This window comes from Sminthopsis crassicaudata, chromosome 4 (assembly GCF_048593235.1).
Source record: "Sminthopsis crassicaudata isolate SCR6 chromosome 4, ASM4859323v1, whole genome shotgun sequence".
Classification (NCBI taxonomy): Eukaryota; Metazoa; Chordata; class Mammalia; order Dasyuromorphia; family Dasyuridae; genus Sminthopsis; species Sminthopsis crassicaudata.
Window position 1 is genome coordinate 365,811,936 of NC_133620.1, and position 20,012 is coordinate 365,831,947.

The window sequence follows — 20,012 nt, forward strand, 5'->3', positions numbered from 1 at the left end:
CTATTTCTTTTAAAGGAATATTAAAAATGCATTTTTAAAACATCATAGTCCAGGAGCAGCTAGGTGGCACAGTAGATAGAGCAGCCCTGAAGTTAAGAGGGCCTGAGTTCAAATCTGGCCTCAGACACTTAACATTTCCTATCTGTGTGACCCTGGGCAAGTCACTTAACCCCGACTGCCTCAGGGAAAAAAATATAACCTAGTTCAAAAGCCTTTGATCAAATCTGGAAGAAAAACCTGTCAATCTTTCTTTAATCATCAGTTCTGTAAGGAGGTCTTGCTTACCTCTATCTGATCAGTCCAAGGATTTCTCTGAAATAAGGGTAGCAATTGTGGGGAGGTGAAGTCTTGTGTCTAGGGAAGTGTGGTACTAAGAAGCTCTAGTTTGATCGACTTAAGAACAGAGCCTAGATATCTAAAAGGATGAAAAGATTTGCCTCTCCCAAGAGCAGTGCTTTCTTTACTCATTTTCCTAAGAACTACAGCATATTAATCAAAGTGAGGAGATCTCTTTTCATTACTTCACATCACCAATAACCAGCTGGGGAAGATTTCTGGAGAAAAGTGGTCAGAGAAGGAATGAGTGGTTTTGGGAAAATCACTCTTCAGGGATATGTCCAAGAATAATAAATAATTAATGTTTTTATTTGATGGGGAAAAAATGTCAATCAACCCTGAACCATATAACTATGTTCTATCAGTTTTTCTCTGCTCAAGAATACTTTAAATAATTTTTCATAATGTCTTCTGTTAATATCTTAATATATGTTAGTAAATCTGAGAGTATGAAAGGACTAGTAAAGTAGGAAGAATGAATGGGGGACAGCTAGAGAAAACACCCAGAGCTGAGATGAAGCCATCTTCTTCATGGAATAGTGAGGCAGCCAAAGACACTGGATCAAGGTTCAAAGATCCCAGTAAAAATCTGGGATAGGAGGGAGTTAAATTGTGAGGACTTAGAATTCAAACAAGAGTATTTTGTATATGATCCTGGAAGTCACAGGAAGGTATGAAAGTTTACTGGGTGAGGGAAGTATGGGAAGGGAGAAACAGACCAAAGCTTTAACATAATCATTTTGGGGATTAGATAGAATATGAATATGAAGTAGAAAGGGGAGAGGCTTGAGGCAGCAGCCCCAGCAGAAGGCTCTTATAGGGCCTGTACCAGATCAATAGGAGAGTGAGAGGAGAGAAAGGAATGGGTTAGAGATAGGGAAAGGTGACAGGCTTGGGTAACATATTTGGTAGGGGTGGGAGGGTGAGAGATGATGAGTCAAGGATAACACCTAGGCTGACAAGCCTGGGCTTCTGAGAGGATGCTGCAATGGATAGTGATTTGGAAGGCAGGAGTTGGGACGAATTTAAGAGGAATAATAATTGAGTGATAATTTTAGATATACTGAGTTTAAGTTGTGATTGGAGATGTGTGGAGTAAGATATGGTGAAGAACTTACAGATTAAGCACATATTGATCAGAGACTGCTAGCTAACGTAGATCAAGCCTGTAAGTCCCAGTCATGTAAAAGCCTAGGCTGCATTACATTATCCAAAGAAGAGACTGGGAACACATATGTGGCCGAACAGGTTGTATATCACCTTGTCTGCTGCATTCCACTGACCAAATAGGGGAGTGCAGACTTGTATGACCAATCACAACACATGGAGGGTGGGATTTTGGAGGTTCTTTGTCTAAAATGTATAAAAGCTGTGAACATTTTCAAGAGAGTGGCTCTCTCCTGCTGTGAATTTGGCTCACAGATCAGGATGGGGTCCGCTTCTCGAGATTCTAATAAATAATTCTGCTTTCTAAGAGTGATCTCTGAGTAGTCATTTTTGGATAGGATTTTCTATCCCCCACAGAGGTATGAAATTAGAGATGTAAACATGGGCTCTGTAATTTGGAACTATGCCCAAAAAGTTATCAAACTGTGCATATCCTTTGATCCAGCATTGCTGCTATTGGGCTTATATCCCAAAGAAATACTGAGGAGGGAAAAAGGACCTGTATGTGCCAAAATGTTTGTGGCAGCTCTTTTTGTAGTGGCCAGAAACTGGAAGATGAATGCATGTCCATCAATTGGAGAATGGTTGGGTAAATCATGGTATATGAAGGTTATGGAATATTATTGCTCTGTAAGAAATGACCATCAGGAGGAATACAGAGAGGCTTGGAGAGACTTACATCAACTGATGCTGAGTGAAATGAATAGAACCAGAAGATCGCTGTACACTTCAATGCTGTATGAAGAGGTATTCTGATGGAAGTGGATATCTTCAACATAAAGAAGATCCAACTCACTTCCAGTTGATCAATGATGGATAGAAACAACTACACCCAGAGAAGGAACACTGGGAAGTGAATGTAAACTGTTAGAACTACTGTCTATCTACCCAGGTTACTTATACCTTTGGAATCTAATACTTAATGTGCAACAAGAAAATGGTATCTATACACATATATTGTATCTAGGTTATATTGTAACACAGGAAAAACATATGGGATTGCCTGTCATCAATGGGAGGGAGTAGAGGGAGGGAGGGGATAATTTGGAAAAATGAATACAAGGGATAACATTATAAAAAAAATTACTCATGCATATATAATGTCAAAAAAAAATTATAAATAAAAAAAATGGGCTCTGTAATGACTATAAGCTATTTCTCTTCCTCACAGAGGAGCAAGACAAAGGAGTAACACAACCACCAACCAATTAGAAGGATTTATGAGGTTCAAGGATCCTTTGCCAGTGAACTCTCTCTGAATTTGGAGATGCCTGAAACTGCCAGAAAATACAGAATAAGCCTTGATCATCAGCTCAAGGGCAACCTTGAGCAGAAATTGCAGACTTGAGAATCTGCTTGGGATTTTCTCAACAGTTTGGGCCTGGCTGATTGTATCTACAGATGTCTTCTCCCTTAAACTCCACCCCCTCTATCTCGTTTCTCTCCCAAAAGCCTCCAGAAACTACAATATCTCACCCTTTTCCCACTCCTCTTTGAGTAGCTGAAGTCTCATTCTCTCACTGCTCCCTTGTAGGATCATCTCTCCTCTGCAAACTTTTCTCAGACAAAAAGCTGCAATCTGTGATTGGACTGTTTCATTTTCAGTTCCCTTTATAAACTTGAGGATCTTTTGTTATCAGACACCAGCTGAGAGTTAGGTAGTTTACACAGATTTGAGAATCATCAGCAAAGAGATAATATTATGTCCATTGACCTAATAAGATCACTGAGTAAAACAGTATAGAGGGAGAGAGAAGAGGATCCAGTTGTGTGACAACTATGGTTAAAGGGAATGATCTAGATGAGGATTCAGCAAAGGAAAACAAATGTCTAGCTCTGGAGGAAGCCTTATGACTTCAAAAGATTGGGAACTCTGGAGTCCCTCATAGGAGTTTTATGAACAGTGCAAAACTTAGGTGAAGGTGAAATTCCTATTCAATAGTCCCTCCATAAGTACAGATCTCCTGGGGGAAGTATGATAGCAGTTTTACATTATTGCTTCATGTTTAAAGTTTTGTTAATGAGTAATTTGTGACTGTTTTATTTTTTTATTTTTTATTTGAAAATGGGGTTAAGTGACTTGCCCAGGGTCACACAGCTAGGAAGTGTTAACTGTCTGAGACCAAATTTGAACTCAGGTCCTCCTGAATTCAAGGCTGGTGCTCTATCCACTGTGCCACCTAGCTGCCTCCTGTGACTGTTTTAAACATTTCTTTTGAGCTGTTCTAAACTTGGACTATACTACAGAAAGTATATTTTTACTTCCCTTTTTAGGGAAATCTTAGATATGAACTAAATCCAAACCTTAACAAATTATCTCTAAGGCTCTAGAATGGGAGGGATTTAAAGAGTCAACTGTTTAAAAAAAAAAGGAAAGCCTAATCCCTCCCTTTAGGGTTAAGCTTCCCTGCTCCAAAATACCTGAATTCACAATTTTGAGGGAGAGGATAAGTACTCTAGCCTCCCTGGGATTGATTAGTTATAGGGTAATAAACCACAGACATAGTATAAGAACCATCAAGTTTGTTTTCTCTCAAACTGAACAGCGTAGGGCAGAAAATAGGTACAGAATAATATTTCACATCATAAGACAAGCTTCAAATTTTAATATAACATAGACAAAGTATCTTATATAAACAATTTAGAGGAGCATGGAAGAAATTTCCCATCAGATCTTTGTATAGACCAAACAAGAGACAGACAGAATCACAGATAGTACACTGGCCAATTTTGATTATATAAAATTAATAAGTTTCTGAACAAGTAAAACTAATGCAGCTAAAATGAGAAGAGAAGCAGGTAAGTGGCGGGAAAATCTTTGAAACAAGTTGCTCTTATCAAGTTTCTAAAATATGTAAAAAATTGACTGAAATTTTAAAGAAAAAAAAAGGCATTCTTCAATTGATAAATGGTCAAGAGATATGAATAGACCATTTACAGAGGAAGAAATCCAAGCTATCAACAGCTATGAGAAAAAAATGCTCTAAATCGCAGTATGAAACTATGCCCAAAGGGCTATCAAACTGTGCATACCTTTGAGCCAGCAGTCTTTTTACTGGGCTTGTATCCTAAAAAGATAATTAAAAAAGCAGGACGACCCACAAATTTATATAGCAACTCTTTTTGTAGTGGCAAAGAAGTGGAAACTGAGTAGATGCCCATCAGTTGGGGAATGGTTGAATATGTTATGGTATGTGAATGTAATGGAATATTATTCTGTAAGAAATGATGAAAAGGCTGATTTCAGAAAAGCCTAGAAAGACTTACACAAACTAATGCTAAGTGAAGTGAGCGAAACCAAGAGAACATTGTGCACAGTAACAACAAGATAATGTGATGATCAACTATGATGGACTTGGCTCTTTTCAATAATAAGATGATTCAAGACAATTCCAACAGACTTGTGATGGAAAGAGCCATGTGGATCACAACATAATATTTTCACCTTTGTGGTGGTCGTAATTGTTTGCTTGTTTTTTAAAATCTCATTTCCCCCCCTTTTGATCTAATATTTCTTACAAAGCATATGTTTAGAAGAATTGCACATGGGGCAGCTAGGTGGTGTGGTAGATAAAGCACCAGCCCTGAAGTCAGGAGGACCTGAATTCAAATCTGGTCTCAGACTTCCTAGCTGTGTGACCCTGGGCAAGTCACTTAACCCCAATTGCCTCAGGGAAAAAGAAAGAAAAAGAAGAACTGCATATGTGTTACCTATATTGAATTACTTGTTATCTAGGGGAAGGAAAAAAATTTGCTACATAAGGTTTGGCAAGGGTGGATGTTGAAAACTATCTTTGTGTGCATATTGAAAAATAAAAAGCTATTTTATTTTAGGAAAAACTCTAAATCACCAATAATTGAAAATTAAAACAATTCTGAGTTTACCTCACATTCATCAGATTGACAAAGTTGACAAATAAGGAAACTGTCAAATAATACACTAGTAAGGCTGTAAGAAAACTGTTACATTAATACATTATCTGTAGAACTGTGAAATGGTCTGGTCATTCTGGAAAGCAATTTCGAATAACACATACACTCAAAAAACTATTAAATTGTACATATCTTTTGATTCAGCAATATCATTATTTATCAAAGAGATAAAAGAAAAAAGTACCTATATATATAAAAATATTTCTATCAGCTCTTTTTTGTGATGACAAAGATATGGAAACTGAGGAGTGCCCATCATATGGGGAAAGGCTGAACATGTTATGGTACATGAATGTGTTAAAATGCTAGAAATTAAAGAGATGGTTATCCAGAAAGAGTGGCATGAATTGATGTAGAATGAAGTGATTGAAACTGGAAGAAGAACGTATGCAGTAATAACAATATTGTAAAGAAAAACAACTCAGAAAGACAGAACTCTGATTAACACAATAACCAACCACAGTTGGTTAACTCACATCCTGATAGAGGTGACAGAATTCAGAGTGAAGACTGAACTATGCCTTCTGAATACAGCCAATGTTTGTAAGAAGGGTTTTTCTTGTTTTCTTAATGGGAGAATGGGTGAGAAATTGAACCTAAAAAAAATAAAATTTGAGTAGAAAAAATAAAATAAGGGAAAAAAATTTTGAGTAGAGAAAAAAAAAATTTTAATTTCCCAAAAAGAGTCTGTTTCACCTCCACATTAAAAAACAGATATTATATGTAGACTAACCAACAGAATATTAGAAAGCATCTTAGAGAATCATACAATCCAACCCCCTCCTAATTTAATAGATAAGGAAGTAGAGGTCTAGAAATATTAAGGAATTTGCTCAAATCAAAATGCCACATAAGGAGGAAAAACAAAAGCTTTCTTAGCTCCCTGAAACTTGCCTGAATACCTCTACTCTGTTACTTACACTACAGAACTTCTCAATTCCTTCAGGAGAGTCAGAATGCTTGTGAAAGGCTCCTCCATGTTCTGGATGCTTTTTCTTCCTTGGCAAGTGATGTCTTGTGCCTAACAAATACAACATGCTGGAGATGAAACAAAATTGTTATACCCCTATGGACTACTCTAACCTGGTAGCTCCCCTTAGAGCTACTCTTAATGCCCGTCTGTCAACGGCACGGCTAGGCCACACTTACCCGTCTTCGGGCACCAACCCGGATCCCATAGAGACAGACCACCATTAGGTAGGGGTGAAGCAAAAGAGAACTTTATTCTGAGATAGCACATATTTATACCCCACTGATGATATGGGGGAAGAGGGAAGTCCTCTAGGAACCTGGCATAATGTGATTGGCCCGAGAAGAAGGAGGGAGGCGTGCTGGGCTTTGAGAGCACTAAGGAGGGAGGCGTGGTACCTGGAATCAGGCACCGCCTCATGGGGCTGTGTCCCACCTCCATGTAGGACTCGCCTGCGCCTCAGAACCTCTCATCCCTCAGGTCCTCCCACATGCCTTGAACTGCATTCCTTGCTTCTAGAGGCTTTTTAACCCTTACACAAAATCATTCCTCCATACTTAAATTCAAATAAGAAAGTATTTTAAGGGTGGTAGGAATGAGCAGACATGCTTTTCTATGACTAAACTGTTCTGCCCCTGTCAAGGTGGACATCTTTAGTCTGATTCATATTTTATGGAGGATAAAGACATTTCAGATTGGTCTACATAAAAAAGGCATCTCTAGGAGTAAAATAACTCTACCACCACTGAAGGAGGGATCAGATTCTGAATACCAAAATCCTAAGCCAATTTTTTTTTCTGTATAAGGATATATGACAATTTTGAAAATGTTATTCTTTGACTTACAAATGATGATTAAACCATTTTATATTTCATACTATAATGGTAGGAAAATTATCCAGGGGGAGGTGTTCAGGTACTTGGAAATTTAGCTTACAGGAATATATTCTTAACCTCATTTCCATGAGTTTGGCTTTTTAAAATTTTGTAACTATATTTTGATGTAATTTGTTTCCTTTGTAATATTATGTATATTAATTTATGCATTTAAAAACATTTTGAGAAGCGGTCCTTAGCCTTCATCTTCAACCATATTGCCAAAGATGTCTATGACACATAAAAAAGGTTAATAATCTCTTTAATAAAGACCCTTAAAATAACAACTCTAAATTATTTTGGCTTTAGATCTGTGATAATTAATGTGATTTGTTTAGAAAAAAATCAAGATTAGGTACAAAAATATAAGTGGGCATCTGCTCCTAAAAATGGAGTGCCCACTTCCAGCTGATCAATGATGGACAGAAACAACTACACCCAGAGAAGGAACACTGGGAATTGAATGCAAAATATTAGCACTACTGTCTTTCTACTCAGGTTACTTATACCTTCAGAATCCAATACTTAATGTGCAACGAGAAAATTGGATTTACACACATACATTATATCTAGGTTATACTGTAACACATGTAAAATGTATGAGATTGCCTGTCATCTAGGGGAGGGAGTAGAGGGAGGGAGGGGAAAATCTGGAAAAATGAATACAAGGGAGAATATTATAAAAAAAATTACTCATGCATATGTACTGTCAAAAAAAATTTATAATTATAAAATTAATTTTAAAAAATGGAGTGCCTAGGTGGGTAGGCTGAATTTAAAGTACAGTTCAATTCAATGTTCAAACCTACCTATGAAAAGGAATGTATATTGAATTCTAGAACCTCAGTTGGAAGCACCTTAAAAGTTCTTCTTCCCCAACCTCACATCCCCTTTCCTTTATATACACACACACGACACACACACACACACACACACACACACACTCTCTCTCTCTCTCTCTCTCTCTCTTTATATATATATATATATATATATATAGTATATATATCTTGCAAATGATAATCCATCCTCCTCTTAAAAGTCTTCATTGACAAAAGCAAAAACAAAACTGACCACCTCAAAAAGACATCCTACTTATTTTTTTAAAGAATACATGTTTTCTGATAAATATGGAAATATCTTTTTTTTTTCCTTCAATTTTAAAAATTCTTTATTTGGGATAAAGACCCAATTCTATTTGTCATACTTTTCCATTACTGAAAAATTTAATGAGGTATAAAAATTAAAATATATATATAATAGAATTATCATCATTTGATGGTTAATATTATTTTTTTATTATATATTTTTATAATATTATCCCTTGTATTCATTTTTCCAAATTGTCCCCTCCCTCCCTCTACTCCCTCCCCCCCCCCCCCCCGATGACAGGCAATCCCATACATTTTACATATGTTACAATATAACCTAGATACAATACATGTGTGTAAATACCATTTTCTTGTTGCACAATAAGCATTAGATTCCGAAGGTACATGTAATCTGGGCAGACAGATATTAGTGCTAACAGTTTACATTCACTTCCCAGTGTTCCTTCTCTGGGTGTAGCTACCTCTGTCCATCATTGATCAACTGGAAGTGAGTTGGATCTTCTTTATGTTGAAGATTTAAATGTGGAAATATCTTTAGAAAAACTGCACATATTTAACCTATATTGTTGGATTACTTGCTGTCTAGGGGAAATGGGGGAGAGAGTTAGAAAAGTTTGGAACACAAGGTTTTGCAAGATGAATGTTAAAAACTATTTTTGCATGTATTTTGAAAAATAAAAAGCTATTATGAAAAAACAACAAATAAATAAAAATGCAGGAAGAAAACTCATGTTTTTAATTCCTTGATTTTACCTTAGTCATTTCTACTGCACCACTCCAAACTGAACCTGCTGCCCTTGTAAACCAGTGAAAATGATTAAACAAAAATATGTGATATAGTGACTGTGCCATCCTGGTTTTTGCAAAGTTTGATGGTTAGAAAGTTCTTTCAAGAATTTCTTATGTAACTGAATATGGAGTGACTAGCTACAGGCTGAGTTTAAAAGTACAGTTCAACTCAACTGTTATGCCTGGGTCAATCAGCCACCCATGAAAAGGAATGTATGTTGAATTGTAGAACCTCAGAGTTAGAACTCTTTAAAGGTTAAATTATATCTTATTTTTATATTGACCTCATCATTTTAATCTGTCAAGATTCTTTTGCATTCTGATTCTGTCATGTTTCCCATTCTTCACTATGCTAGTAAACTTCCTCACAGAATTATAAGAGTAATGGGGGAGAGGAAGGTCAGGAAGAGGAATGACATTTGCCCAGCAAGAGCCCAATTCTCAAGAACATGCACACTATACACAAGGTTAGAGGCTATCCTATCCCAAATAATAGATTTCTAGAAGGACAGTCTCCAAGGCTCCTCATGGGAATGTCATGAAGGCAGAGTATATTGTGCACACTCCTGAGGACTGGACTCCTATTGGTCAGTCTGCTGATTACACATTCACAGAATATGAAGAGTTGAAGGACCTCAAAAAGCTACCTTATCCAACTCCTACCTTGGTAAGAATTCCCACAACACATCCAATAAGAAGTCACATAGTCATTTCTTGAAGAACTCTCAAAGCAGACTATTATACTTTTGAAAAGTGAGGATTTTTTACACTTTAATATATTTAACATGTATTGGTCAACCTACCATCCGGGGGAAGGGGTGGGAGGAAAGAGGGAAAAAATTGGAACAAAAGATTTTGCAATTGTCAATGCTGAAAAATTAGCTATGCATATATCTTATAAATTAAAAAGCTCTAATAAAATAAATTTTAAAAAAAGAAAGAAAGAAAGAAAAGAAAAGTGAGGGTTTTTTTTATGTGAACGCTAATTGTGCTTCTCCACCATTTTTGCCCATGGCTCCTAGTTTTATACTTTGGAGACAGGCAGAGTAAGTCCAATTCTTCTTCTATAGTACTTGTAGCTGGCTTGGTGTTTTCTTCTTCAGAATGGCTATACATTCTCAGAATGGCTATACATTCTCAGTTTATTCAACCAATCCTTAGACGTCATGATTTGAAAGCCCTTCATGATCCTAGTCATTCTCCTCTCCAATTTATTGATGTTGTTTCTAAAATATGCCACCTTCTGGGCAAGTCACTTAATTCCAGCCTCAAAAAAATAAAATAAAATAAAATAAAATGTGCCATCTAGAATTGAACACCACATTGCTGGTATATTCTAACTGGTGTACAATACAATGGGAACTTGTGATTCTCTGTTCCAATGTACTACCCCTTTCTTAAGGAAGTCTTGAGATCAGTTTTTTTTGGGAAAGGTCCTGTCATACTGATAACCCCAAATAAGCCTGTAGTTCACTACTTCTAGCCAGACTATATATTTATTAAGTTGGTTTTTTAACTGAAGTGTAAGCCATATTTATCCTTGATAAATTACATCTTATTTTTATATTTATCTCATCATTCTGGCCTATCAAGACCCTTTTGCATTCTGATTCTGTCACAACTTTGTTTGCTATTCCTCCTGCCTTTTGTATAACGTAAAAGTTACTAGTATAAGAACATCATTTATTCCCTACACATAAGATATTTTATTGACTCAATTCAATTTGTCAAATTGCCTTTTTTCAAATGTGCCACAAAGAACTATACTCTAGGTACAGCCTGGCTAGTATAAAATATAGTGAGACTACTATTTCTTTTATGGTAATATTAGACTTCTATTCATGTAGCTTAAACCTGCATCAGCCTTTTATGTGGCAGTCACACAGATTAAATTTTTTTCATGTGTGCTTATGACTGATTCAAATTCACAAGTACTCTTCATAAGAGATGCCATTGAGTCAAATGTCTCCAATCTTTTATTTGCACAAGGTGGAAACTATTAAAGTTGACTCATTTAGGACAAAAGTTTCTATCTGATAAAATAAAAGATACAATCTCTCTCTGTTTCTCCCCTTTCTCTACTACTTACTTTGGGGCAGGCCCCAGAGGAAGGAATCTGATTATTTCAACCACACAGAAAAAAGCCTGAGACATTCCTAGGGCTGAATATTGACTGTAGAGCATTCATCAGGTGTGAACATGGGCAGAACCTGCAATCAGACTTACCTGTTACATTCTGGAACCCGGTGTCTTTCCCCTCACTGTCCTCACTATCTTGGTCATTAAGGATGGTTTTCTCATCCTGATCCTTCCCACTGAGATCATCATGTTCTCTAGGAGGATCAGCCCCGGGGCAGTCAGGGTGCAATGGCTCTCTAGTAGAAGGTTGCTGCACAGATTCAAAATCATTTTCTGTCTCACTGTCTGAGATGAGACTGCTCTGAGGATACCAAAGAAGACTCCCAAGCTGTCCACTAGCTGCTTTTTCGGCCATTTCTTTCACTTCAGCTAGAACATAAAATAATAAAGTATAATACATCTTTTCATTATGAACATCTAAAATGTATAATTTTTGCTATCTGAAGAATGTCATTGCTACTACCGCAATTCAAGAATAGAGCAGCACAAAAAGTTAACAAACTGTGCATATCCTTTGATCCAGCAGTGTTTCTACTGGGCTTATATCCCAAAAAGATCTTAAAGGAAAGAAAGGGACCCACATATCCAAAAATGTTTGTGGCAGCCCTCTTTGCAGTAGCAATAAACTGGAAACTGAGTGGATGCCCGTCAATCAGAGAATGCTGAATAAGTTATGGAATATGAATGTTATGAAATATTGTTCTGCAAGAAATGACCAGCAGGATGATTTCAGAGAGGCCTGGAGAGACTTACATGAACTGATGCTGAATGAAATGAGCGGAACCAGGAGTTTCAGTTCAGTTCAATAATCCCAAATGCAGCCAGCAATTATACTCAGCAATAAGACTATATGACAATCAGTTCTAACAGACGTGGCTCTCTTTAACATTGAGATGATTCAAACAGTTCCACATGTTCAGTGATGAAGAGAGCCATCTACACTCAGAGAGAGAATCATGAGAACAATGTGTGGAACACAACATAGCATTCTCTCTCTATAGTTATTTGTTTGCATTTTGTTTTTTTTTCCTCAGTTTTTCTTTTCCTTCCTTCTTGATCTGATTTTTCTTTCTCTAGATAACTGTATAAATATGTATATATATATTGGATTTAACACATATTTCAACATAAAAAAAGAGTAGAGCAGCAATATCCCTGATATAGTATCATGTTTTTTTTTAAACTGAAAGAGACCTTTCAGAGAACATGTTGCCCAAACTCCTCATTTTATAGAAAAAGGGACAGGAGCCAAGATGGCATATTAGGGGCAGCTACCCAGCTGAACTCTTCCAACATGTTCCTCCAAACAACTTTAAAATAATGCTTCCAATAAAATTTTGGAAGGACAGAACCAATAGGAAAAGTCTGTGACATTAGAATGGACAGGTGTCCTGAGCCTATGGCTGTTACGGGCCAGAACTTGAAACAAGGTGCTAAGTAGTTAATGTACTTAGTACTTATTAGACTTCACACCTTTAGAGAGAATATATAAGTAGGAGATTCACAATCACAAGTTGAGAAGATTCACAAGTTGGGCAGAAATATAAGCAAGAAGTTCTCAGGGCCAGAGTCACAAGCCCACTCTCTGGCAGAAGGAGTCAAGATTCATTCCAACTTCCACCTTTGTGCTGGCTAGAGACATTGGGAAGATGAGAGGCTGAAGCTGGCAGAGACAAAGGACTAGTGGCAAGAGTTCTCGGAACGAAGGAGAGAGATAGGCCTCTAAGAAAGCTAACAGGGCCCCAGGAAAAGAGACAAGACTTTGAAGGGCAACATAAAATCTGGACTTTAACTCTGGCTGCATTTGGGATTATTGAACTGAACTGAAACAAAGGCTGCCTCCAGAAGCTCCCCAAGAAACCTGCTCACAAGCGCTACTACTGGGATTATATCCCAAAGAAATACTAAAGAGCGGAAAGAGTCATATATGTGCCAAAATGTTTGTGGCAGCTCTTTTTGTTGTGGCTAGAAACTGGAAGATGAGTGGATGTCCATCAGTTGGAGAATGGTTGGGTAAATTGTGGTATATGAAGGTTATGGAATATTATTGCTCTGTAAGAAATGACCAGCAGGAGGAATACAGAGAGGCCTGGAGAGACTTAAATCAACTGATGCTGAGTGAAATGAGCAGAACCAGAAGATCACTGTACACTTCAACAACAATACTGTATGAGGATGTATTCTGATGGAAGTGGAAATCTTCAACATAAAGAAGATCCAACTCACTTCCAGTTGATCAATGATGGACAGAGGTAGCTACACCCAGAGAAGAAACACTGGGAAGTGAATGTAAATTGTTAGCACTAATATCTGTCTGCCCAGGTTGCATATACCTTCTGATTCTAATGTTTATTGTGCAACAAGAAAATGGTATTCACACACATGCATTGTACCTAGACTATATTGTAACACATGTAAAATGTATGGGATTGCCTGTCATCGGGGGGAGGGAGGGGGGGTAATTTGGAAAAATGAATACAAAAAAAAAAAAAAAAAAAAAGAAACCTGCTCACAGAGAACAATACATTTTAGAGAAGAGAACACTATACATGGCAGTGGCAACAGTGGCTGCAGCTGTAAAATGTTAAATCCAATATATGTATACATATTTATACAATTATCTTGCTGCAAAAGAAAAATCAGATCAAAAAAGAAAAAAATGAAAAAGAAAACAAAATGCAAGTAAACAACAACTAAAAGTAGAAATGTTATGTTGTGATCCATACTCAGTTCCCACAGTCCTCTCTGGGTGTATATGGCTCTCTTCATCACAAGATCACTAAAACTGGCCTCAATCATCTTAATGTTGAAGAGAGGTACATACATCAGAATTAATCTTTGTATAGTCTTGTGTTTGCCATATATAATGATCTCTTGGTTCTATTCACTTTCATTCAGCATCAGTTCATGTAAGCCTTTCCAGGCCTCATCCTACTGATAGTTTCTTATAGAACAATAATATTCTATAATATTAATATACCATAACTTGTTCAGCCATTCTCCAACTGATGGGCATCCACTCAGTTTCCAGTTTCTTGCCACTACAAAGAAGGCTGCCACAAACATTTTTGCACATGTGGGTCTCTTTCCCTCCTTTAAGATTTATTTGGGATATAAGCCCAGTAGAAACACTGCTGGATCAAAGATGTGTGCACAAAGATTTGTTGCCCTTTGAGCATAGTTCTAAATTGCTTTCCAGAATGGTTGAATCAGTTCATAACTCCTCTAACAATGTATTAGCGTCCCAGATTTTCCACATCCTCTCCAACATTTGTCATCATCTTCTCCTGTCATCTTAGCCAATCTTGAAAGGTGTGCAGTGTAACTCTTAGAGTTGTCTTAATTTGCATTTCTCTGATCAATAGTGATTTAGAGCACCTTTTCATATGGCTAGAAATGGCTGTTGAAAACCATCCTTGCACGTATTTTGAAAATAAAAAGCTATTATTTAAAACAATTTTTTAAAACTTCATTTATGAGTGGATAAGTGAGTCAAATTTGTAACAATATGGAGAAGTGAGTCAAATTTGTAACAATAAATGCCATTCCCCAATTAATAAGTTGCCAAAGGATATGAACAGGCAGTTTTCAAAAAAAAAGAAATCACATGAAAAAATACTTTAAACTACTACTGATAAAAAATGCAAATTAAAACAACTCTGAAGTACTACCTCACACTAATCAGAAATAGCAAATGCTAGATGGAATGGGAGAAAATAGGTACACTAATGAATTGTTAAGGGAGTTGTGACCTGATCCAACTACTCTGGAGAACAATTTAGAATTATGCACAAAGGACTATAAAACTGTACCTGTACTTTTGAACCTGCAATTCCACAACTAAGTCTACATTCTAAAGAGGTAAAAGGAAAAGGACCTATATGTACAAAAATATTTATAGCAGCTATTTTTGTTCTTCATTAACTCCAATGACCAAATAAATCATGGAATATAATTGTAACGGAATACTATTATGCTAAGAAAAGACATGGGGGTGGTTTCAAAACAACATAGCAAGACCTATATGAAATGATTTAAAATGAAGCAAGAAGAACTGGGAAATCATTCTGCATAGTAACAGCCAAGTTATAATAATGATCAACTGTAAAAGACTTGACTATTCTGATCAATACAATGATCCAAAACAATTACAAGGACAAAAGATGAAAACATGATATCGATCTCCAGAGAACTGATGAATTTAAATACAAACTGAAGTACAATTATCTCATTTGAATCATGACTACAAGGAAAGAAGGCTGGCCTTGATGAGTAGAAAGGCAACATCTTCATCAAAAACTGGAGTAAAGGAGGAGTTATTGAGAGAAGATGTCAAAGAGTTTTCAGACACAGAGGGGAAGAAAAGATAGAACTCACAAAAAATGGCTTCTATTTTCTCAGTAAAGAATGATGTGAGAAACTATTGGGAAAGAAAAGTGCAGGAGAAGGAAAGAGATATAGATTTTAAACTGGAAGAGACCTCAGAGACTGTTTAGTTGAATTCTCCCACACCTTTTTTCTTTCTAATAGATGAAGAAACTGAGATTCAAAAAAGTTAAATGATTGGAACAAAGTTACATAGGTATATGCATCAGAGGTCACAGTGGAACTCAAATTTTCTGACTCCACACCTAGTGCTCTTTGAAAACTGAGGAGAGAAGAGTTTTGGGAATGTTTGTGAGAGGAATGCAACAAAGACTTGCCTCGCTACAAGGAGGACAAGCTAGAACTGTATTAGTCCCTGGGAATATAAATAGTAATTTCTCTGCCATATACATAGGAAGATGATAAGGATGAAGGATTCAGGAGGAAGAAACAATGCGAATCATTAAATGGTCATAAGATAAGAGAACAAGGGCTTTCAAGTGAGAAAAACATTAACATACAGACTATACCTACAAATACATGTCTGTAAGGATGCGGTTCCCGCAAAACAAGAGAAGGGAATTGTAAGAGCCCTTTAAATGGGCGGCGCCACAGCGCATCGGGAGATTGAGGCCCAGAAGTAATTTCTGTGGATACTAGGACTGCCTTGTAGGTGGGATCTTGTCCACATTGAGATAGCTTCGTAATGGGTGACTCTCTCGCTGATTGGCTGTGTGTGTGACCTCACAGGCCCTATATAAGCCCACTACAGACAGCAGTCCTGCTCTTTAACCTGGCGCTCTTTACCCTGGCTCCCTGAGCCTGGGTGGCCAAGCCAAGATGGGTAGCCAAAAGAGGTAAGGATTTTGGTAGTGAACACATGGGTCTTCTGACCAGGTGTTCACTTGGGAACCAACAAGTCAGGGCATCAGTCAGGGCATTATGTGAGTAGATATAATAAAGGCTTTTAAGATTACATGTGGTTGTTCTTGAGTACGCTACCGGTTATTAAGCTATAGATTCAAGAGATTGTGGCCAGAGACCTTTGAAGGCCTCAGAGGAGGCGAGCCGGGTGGAGTTGACACTGCAAAGGACAGTGGTCAAAGGTACTCTGTTGGGCGTAGGGCAGACTGGTAATAGTAACTGCAAGGAGTGCACGCTACACATATCCATGGATATCTTTTCTAAATATGCTTACTTTTAAGTTCTAGAATGCAAAAACAGGCATTAAATCCTACTTTAGTTCAAAAGACAACACTTCTTTACACTGATATAAAAGAATTATGAGTATATAAAAGAGCACAATGTGTATTATCTTTTTTGAACATATGCAAAATTAAAAAAGAAATCTGTGGCCAGTATGAAGAATGCCTGGCATAGAATGCCCCATACCAATGCAGATGACAACTTGCCTATGATTTAGATTCAGAGAGTATATATGAACCCAAGTTTTTCCTAATTTTAAGACTAGGAAGTATTATCATGACATCAGACATAAGGATAGAGAGTTGAACACACACATATACACATGTAACACAGGGAGAATAATAAAAATGTATGTTGTATACTATATGTAGTCATATTTGTCCTATGAATTGTTTTATTTTAATAATAAAATATAGAAATGGAATCCCCTCCATTTCACTGTCAATCAAAAAGATGATCTTTTTAAAGTTAGATCTGCTACAAGGAAATAGCTTTTGGTCATTCAGAGTAAAGGACACTGCTTTGGTCATAACTATTTTAACATATGCCATGGAATTATATAAGCAAAGGAGGTATGGGAAAAATAGATTGAATTAAATTCTATATAAACCAAAACTATGCCATTATACTTACTTGTCCATTTTAATCGTGCCTCTCTACTGTCATCACTTCTGGTCTTTGAGTTATAGAATTCAGAGGATATTGAGTCCACATTCATCCTAAAGAGGTTTAGAGTTATTGTGATATAATTTTTTAAAATAAAAACACATATGGAAATGTGTTTTGTAATTTGCCAAACATAAAAACTGTTGGAGCAACTTAAGAAACTCTCACCCCAGAACCTATGTATGGTTGGTCACCAATTATAATAATGAATATACATATATATTTATTTAAAGGTGTGTGTGAGGGAACACTTTGGACCATGGGCTGAATTTTTATATTCAAGAAACCAGATAACGTTTAGTACAAACAAAGTTACTTCCAGAGCTCTTGCTATGATGGACTCAGGTGACCTGGACAGTTAAAAATAGTATACTGAGGGGCAGCTAAGTGGCACAGTGGATAGCGCACCAGCCCTGAAGTCAGGACAACCTGAATTCAAATCTAGCCTCAGACACTTAACACTCTCTAGCTGTGTGACCCTGGGCAAGTCACTTAACCCTCAGCCAAAAAAAAAAAAGGTATACTGAAAAGGGTACAAAATCCACAAGCCTAGAGTGATAATGATAATTCTATTATTAATTAGATATGTAATCTCTTGACACATTACTGAAATGTACCATATCAAGCTAAGTGCCAGTTTTCTGAACATTGTGCTCTTTCAGACTTCAGTTGTTTTTCATATTAACAATTCAATTTAACAATCATTTTCCTAAGCCAGAAGAAATACACAAAACTAAAATTCCTGAGTCTTTCATTCACATTCAATTCATACTACTTAAACTTTTTTATTTGAAATCAAAAACTGTTATTTTCATCACTGCTATTACTTCTGGATTTTTAAGTAAGAAAAATTGAAATTAGTATGATTATCTTATCTCAAAAAACAATCACTTTCCCCAGTTTTCAAGAGGTCTTTCTTATTTAAAACCCAATAAGAAATAGTATGGGGGCAACTAGGTGGTAGAGGAGCAAGGGTTTGGACTCAGCTTGAGTTCAGATCTAACTTCAGGCACTTGGTTGCTATGTGGCCTTATATAAGTAAACTTAACCCTCTTTGCCTCAGTTTCATCCTCTGTAAAATCAACTGGAGAAAAAAAAATGGCAAAATACTTCAGTATTTCTGCCAAGAAAACCCCAAATGGGATCATAGTCAGACATGGCTAAAACTTAGTAATATGGAAATATTAAATGTTTTTAATTTTAAAGAATTCTCTAAGAGCATGACTTCAATTGCTGTTTTTTCTCCTATGAATTCATTTTAAGCCCATTTAATTTCTTTGGCTAATAATTAGACCACAAGGTAACAGTGATGGCTTTGAAACCCTCAACTTTGGCTTTCTGATGGTTTCTGAAATTAGACTCACTGAAGAGCTGGTTTTCCTTTTCACGAAGGGGATAAAAGGAGAGGAATTTAGCCCAGTTAAATCATTTTTGTGAGAACAGATATTTTGCTTTTCAACAATCTCTAATATTTCCTAGAAGTTTTTAATCAATGGATAACTGTGGCTATGCTAAGTAAGCAAACACTTTAAAACTATTGGGAAATGATTTTCTCTCCCATCAGTCCTAAGCCATCTACCTTTGGGCCTTTAAAAATCATGGAATAAGTTTACTGTCCCATAAATAACCTACCTGACTGTCTCTTGATTTCTGGTAGTAATTTCCAAATTCTCATCATCACCTTGTGGGTACTGTAACTTAACATTTGTGCACAGTCTGTTGGTTCCACAAAAGGATAATGGCTGAGGAGAAAAAGTAACACAATTCTACATTCATAGGCACACCAGGCTTCTTAAGACTAATACATCAGGGTTTTTTTAAGTGCAGAGGCTGCTCTAAGTGCACAGCTCACTAGGATCAGCACAAGAATATAACCTGCTCCATCTCCCACTGGACTGGCTCCCATTCTAGTGGCTCTGTGGGCCACCAGAGCAGTGCCAAGATGAGTTCAAACTTAGATAGGCACCACCCACTTCAACAAAGAACTGAGCTTCTAAGAGTTCTCAGCCTCAGTCTCTCTGGCAGGTGGGATGACAAATACATGCCAGTATGCATACTGATTTCAGTTTTTTAAAATTAAATATTTTGTCACAAACATTAACATCAACACCAGTACCTACACTTGCTTTTATAGCTATTTATACTTTAATAAATTAATTTCAAAGTATATTCTAGCATTTTTTAGTTCTCTTTGGCAGAATTCTTTGTATGATTTGTTCTCATTCCATTTTGTGCAGCTTCTTTTTTCACTTTGAATTATTTCATAAATGTCTTCTCAAATTTCTTTGCAGTCCTTATAATTGTCCATTTTAATTGCTTTATAGTATTTCATTAGGCTAATACACCACAATTTGCTTTATCTTTCCCCCTTCTGTGGAACATTAAAAATGCTTCCAAATTTGTGTAATTATACATGATGCTGCTATGAAGATCTCTAAAGAGAAAATGTTTTGCTTT

General features: G+C 36.6%; 1 protein-coding gene across 11 annotated transcripts in view; it reads right to left on the minus strand.

Moving 5' to 3' along the window:
* TEX14 (testis expressed 14, intercellular bridge forming factor) overlaps nt 1–20,012 on the minus strand; it is a 196,480-nt gene that overhangs the window by 37,449 nt on the left and 139,019 nt on the right. For all 11 annotated transcript variants that reach the window (XM_074261938.1, XM_074261933.1, XM_074261932.1 and 8 more), the window contains exons 15-18: nt 19,188–19,297; nt 17,523–17,608; nt 11,406–11,687; nt 6,357–6,457 (exon numbers count right to left, since the gene is read on the minus strand). In XM_074261938.1, the coding sequence (XP_074118039.1) occupies nt 6,357–6,457; nt 11,406–11,687; nt 17,523–17,608; nt 19,188–19,297 (579 nt within the window). The remainder of the gene's footprint in view (nt 1–6,356; nt 6,458–11,405; nt 11,688–17,522; nt 17,609–19,187; nt 19,298–20,012) is intronic.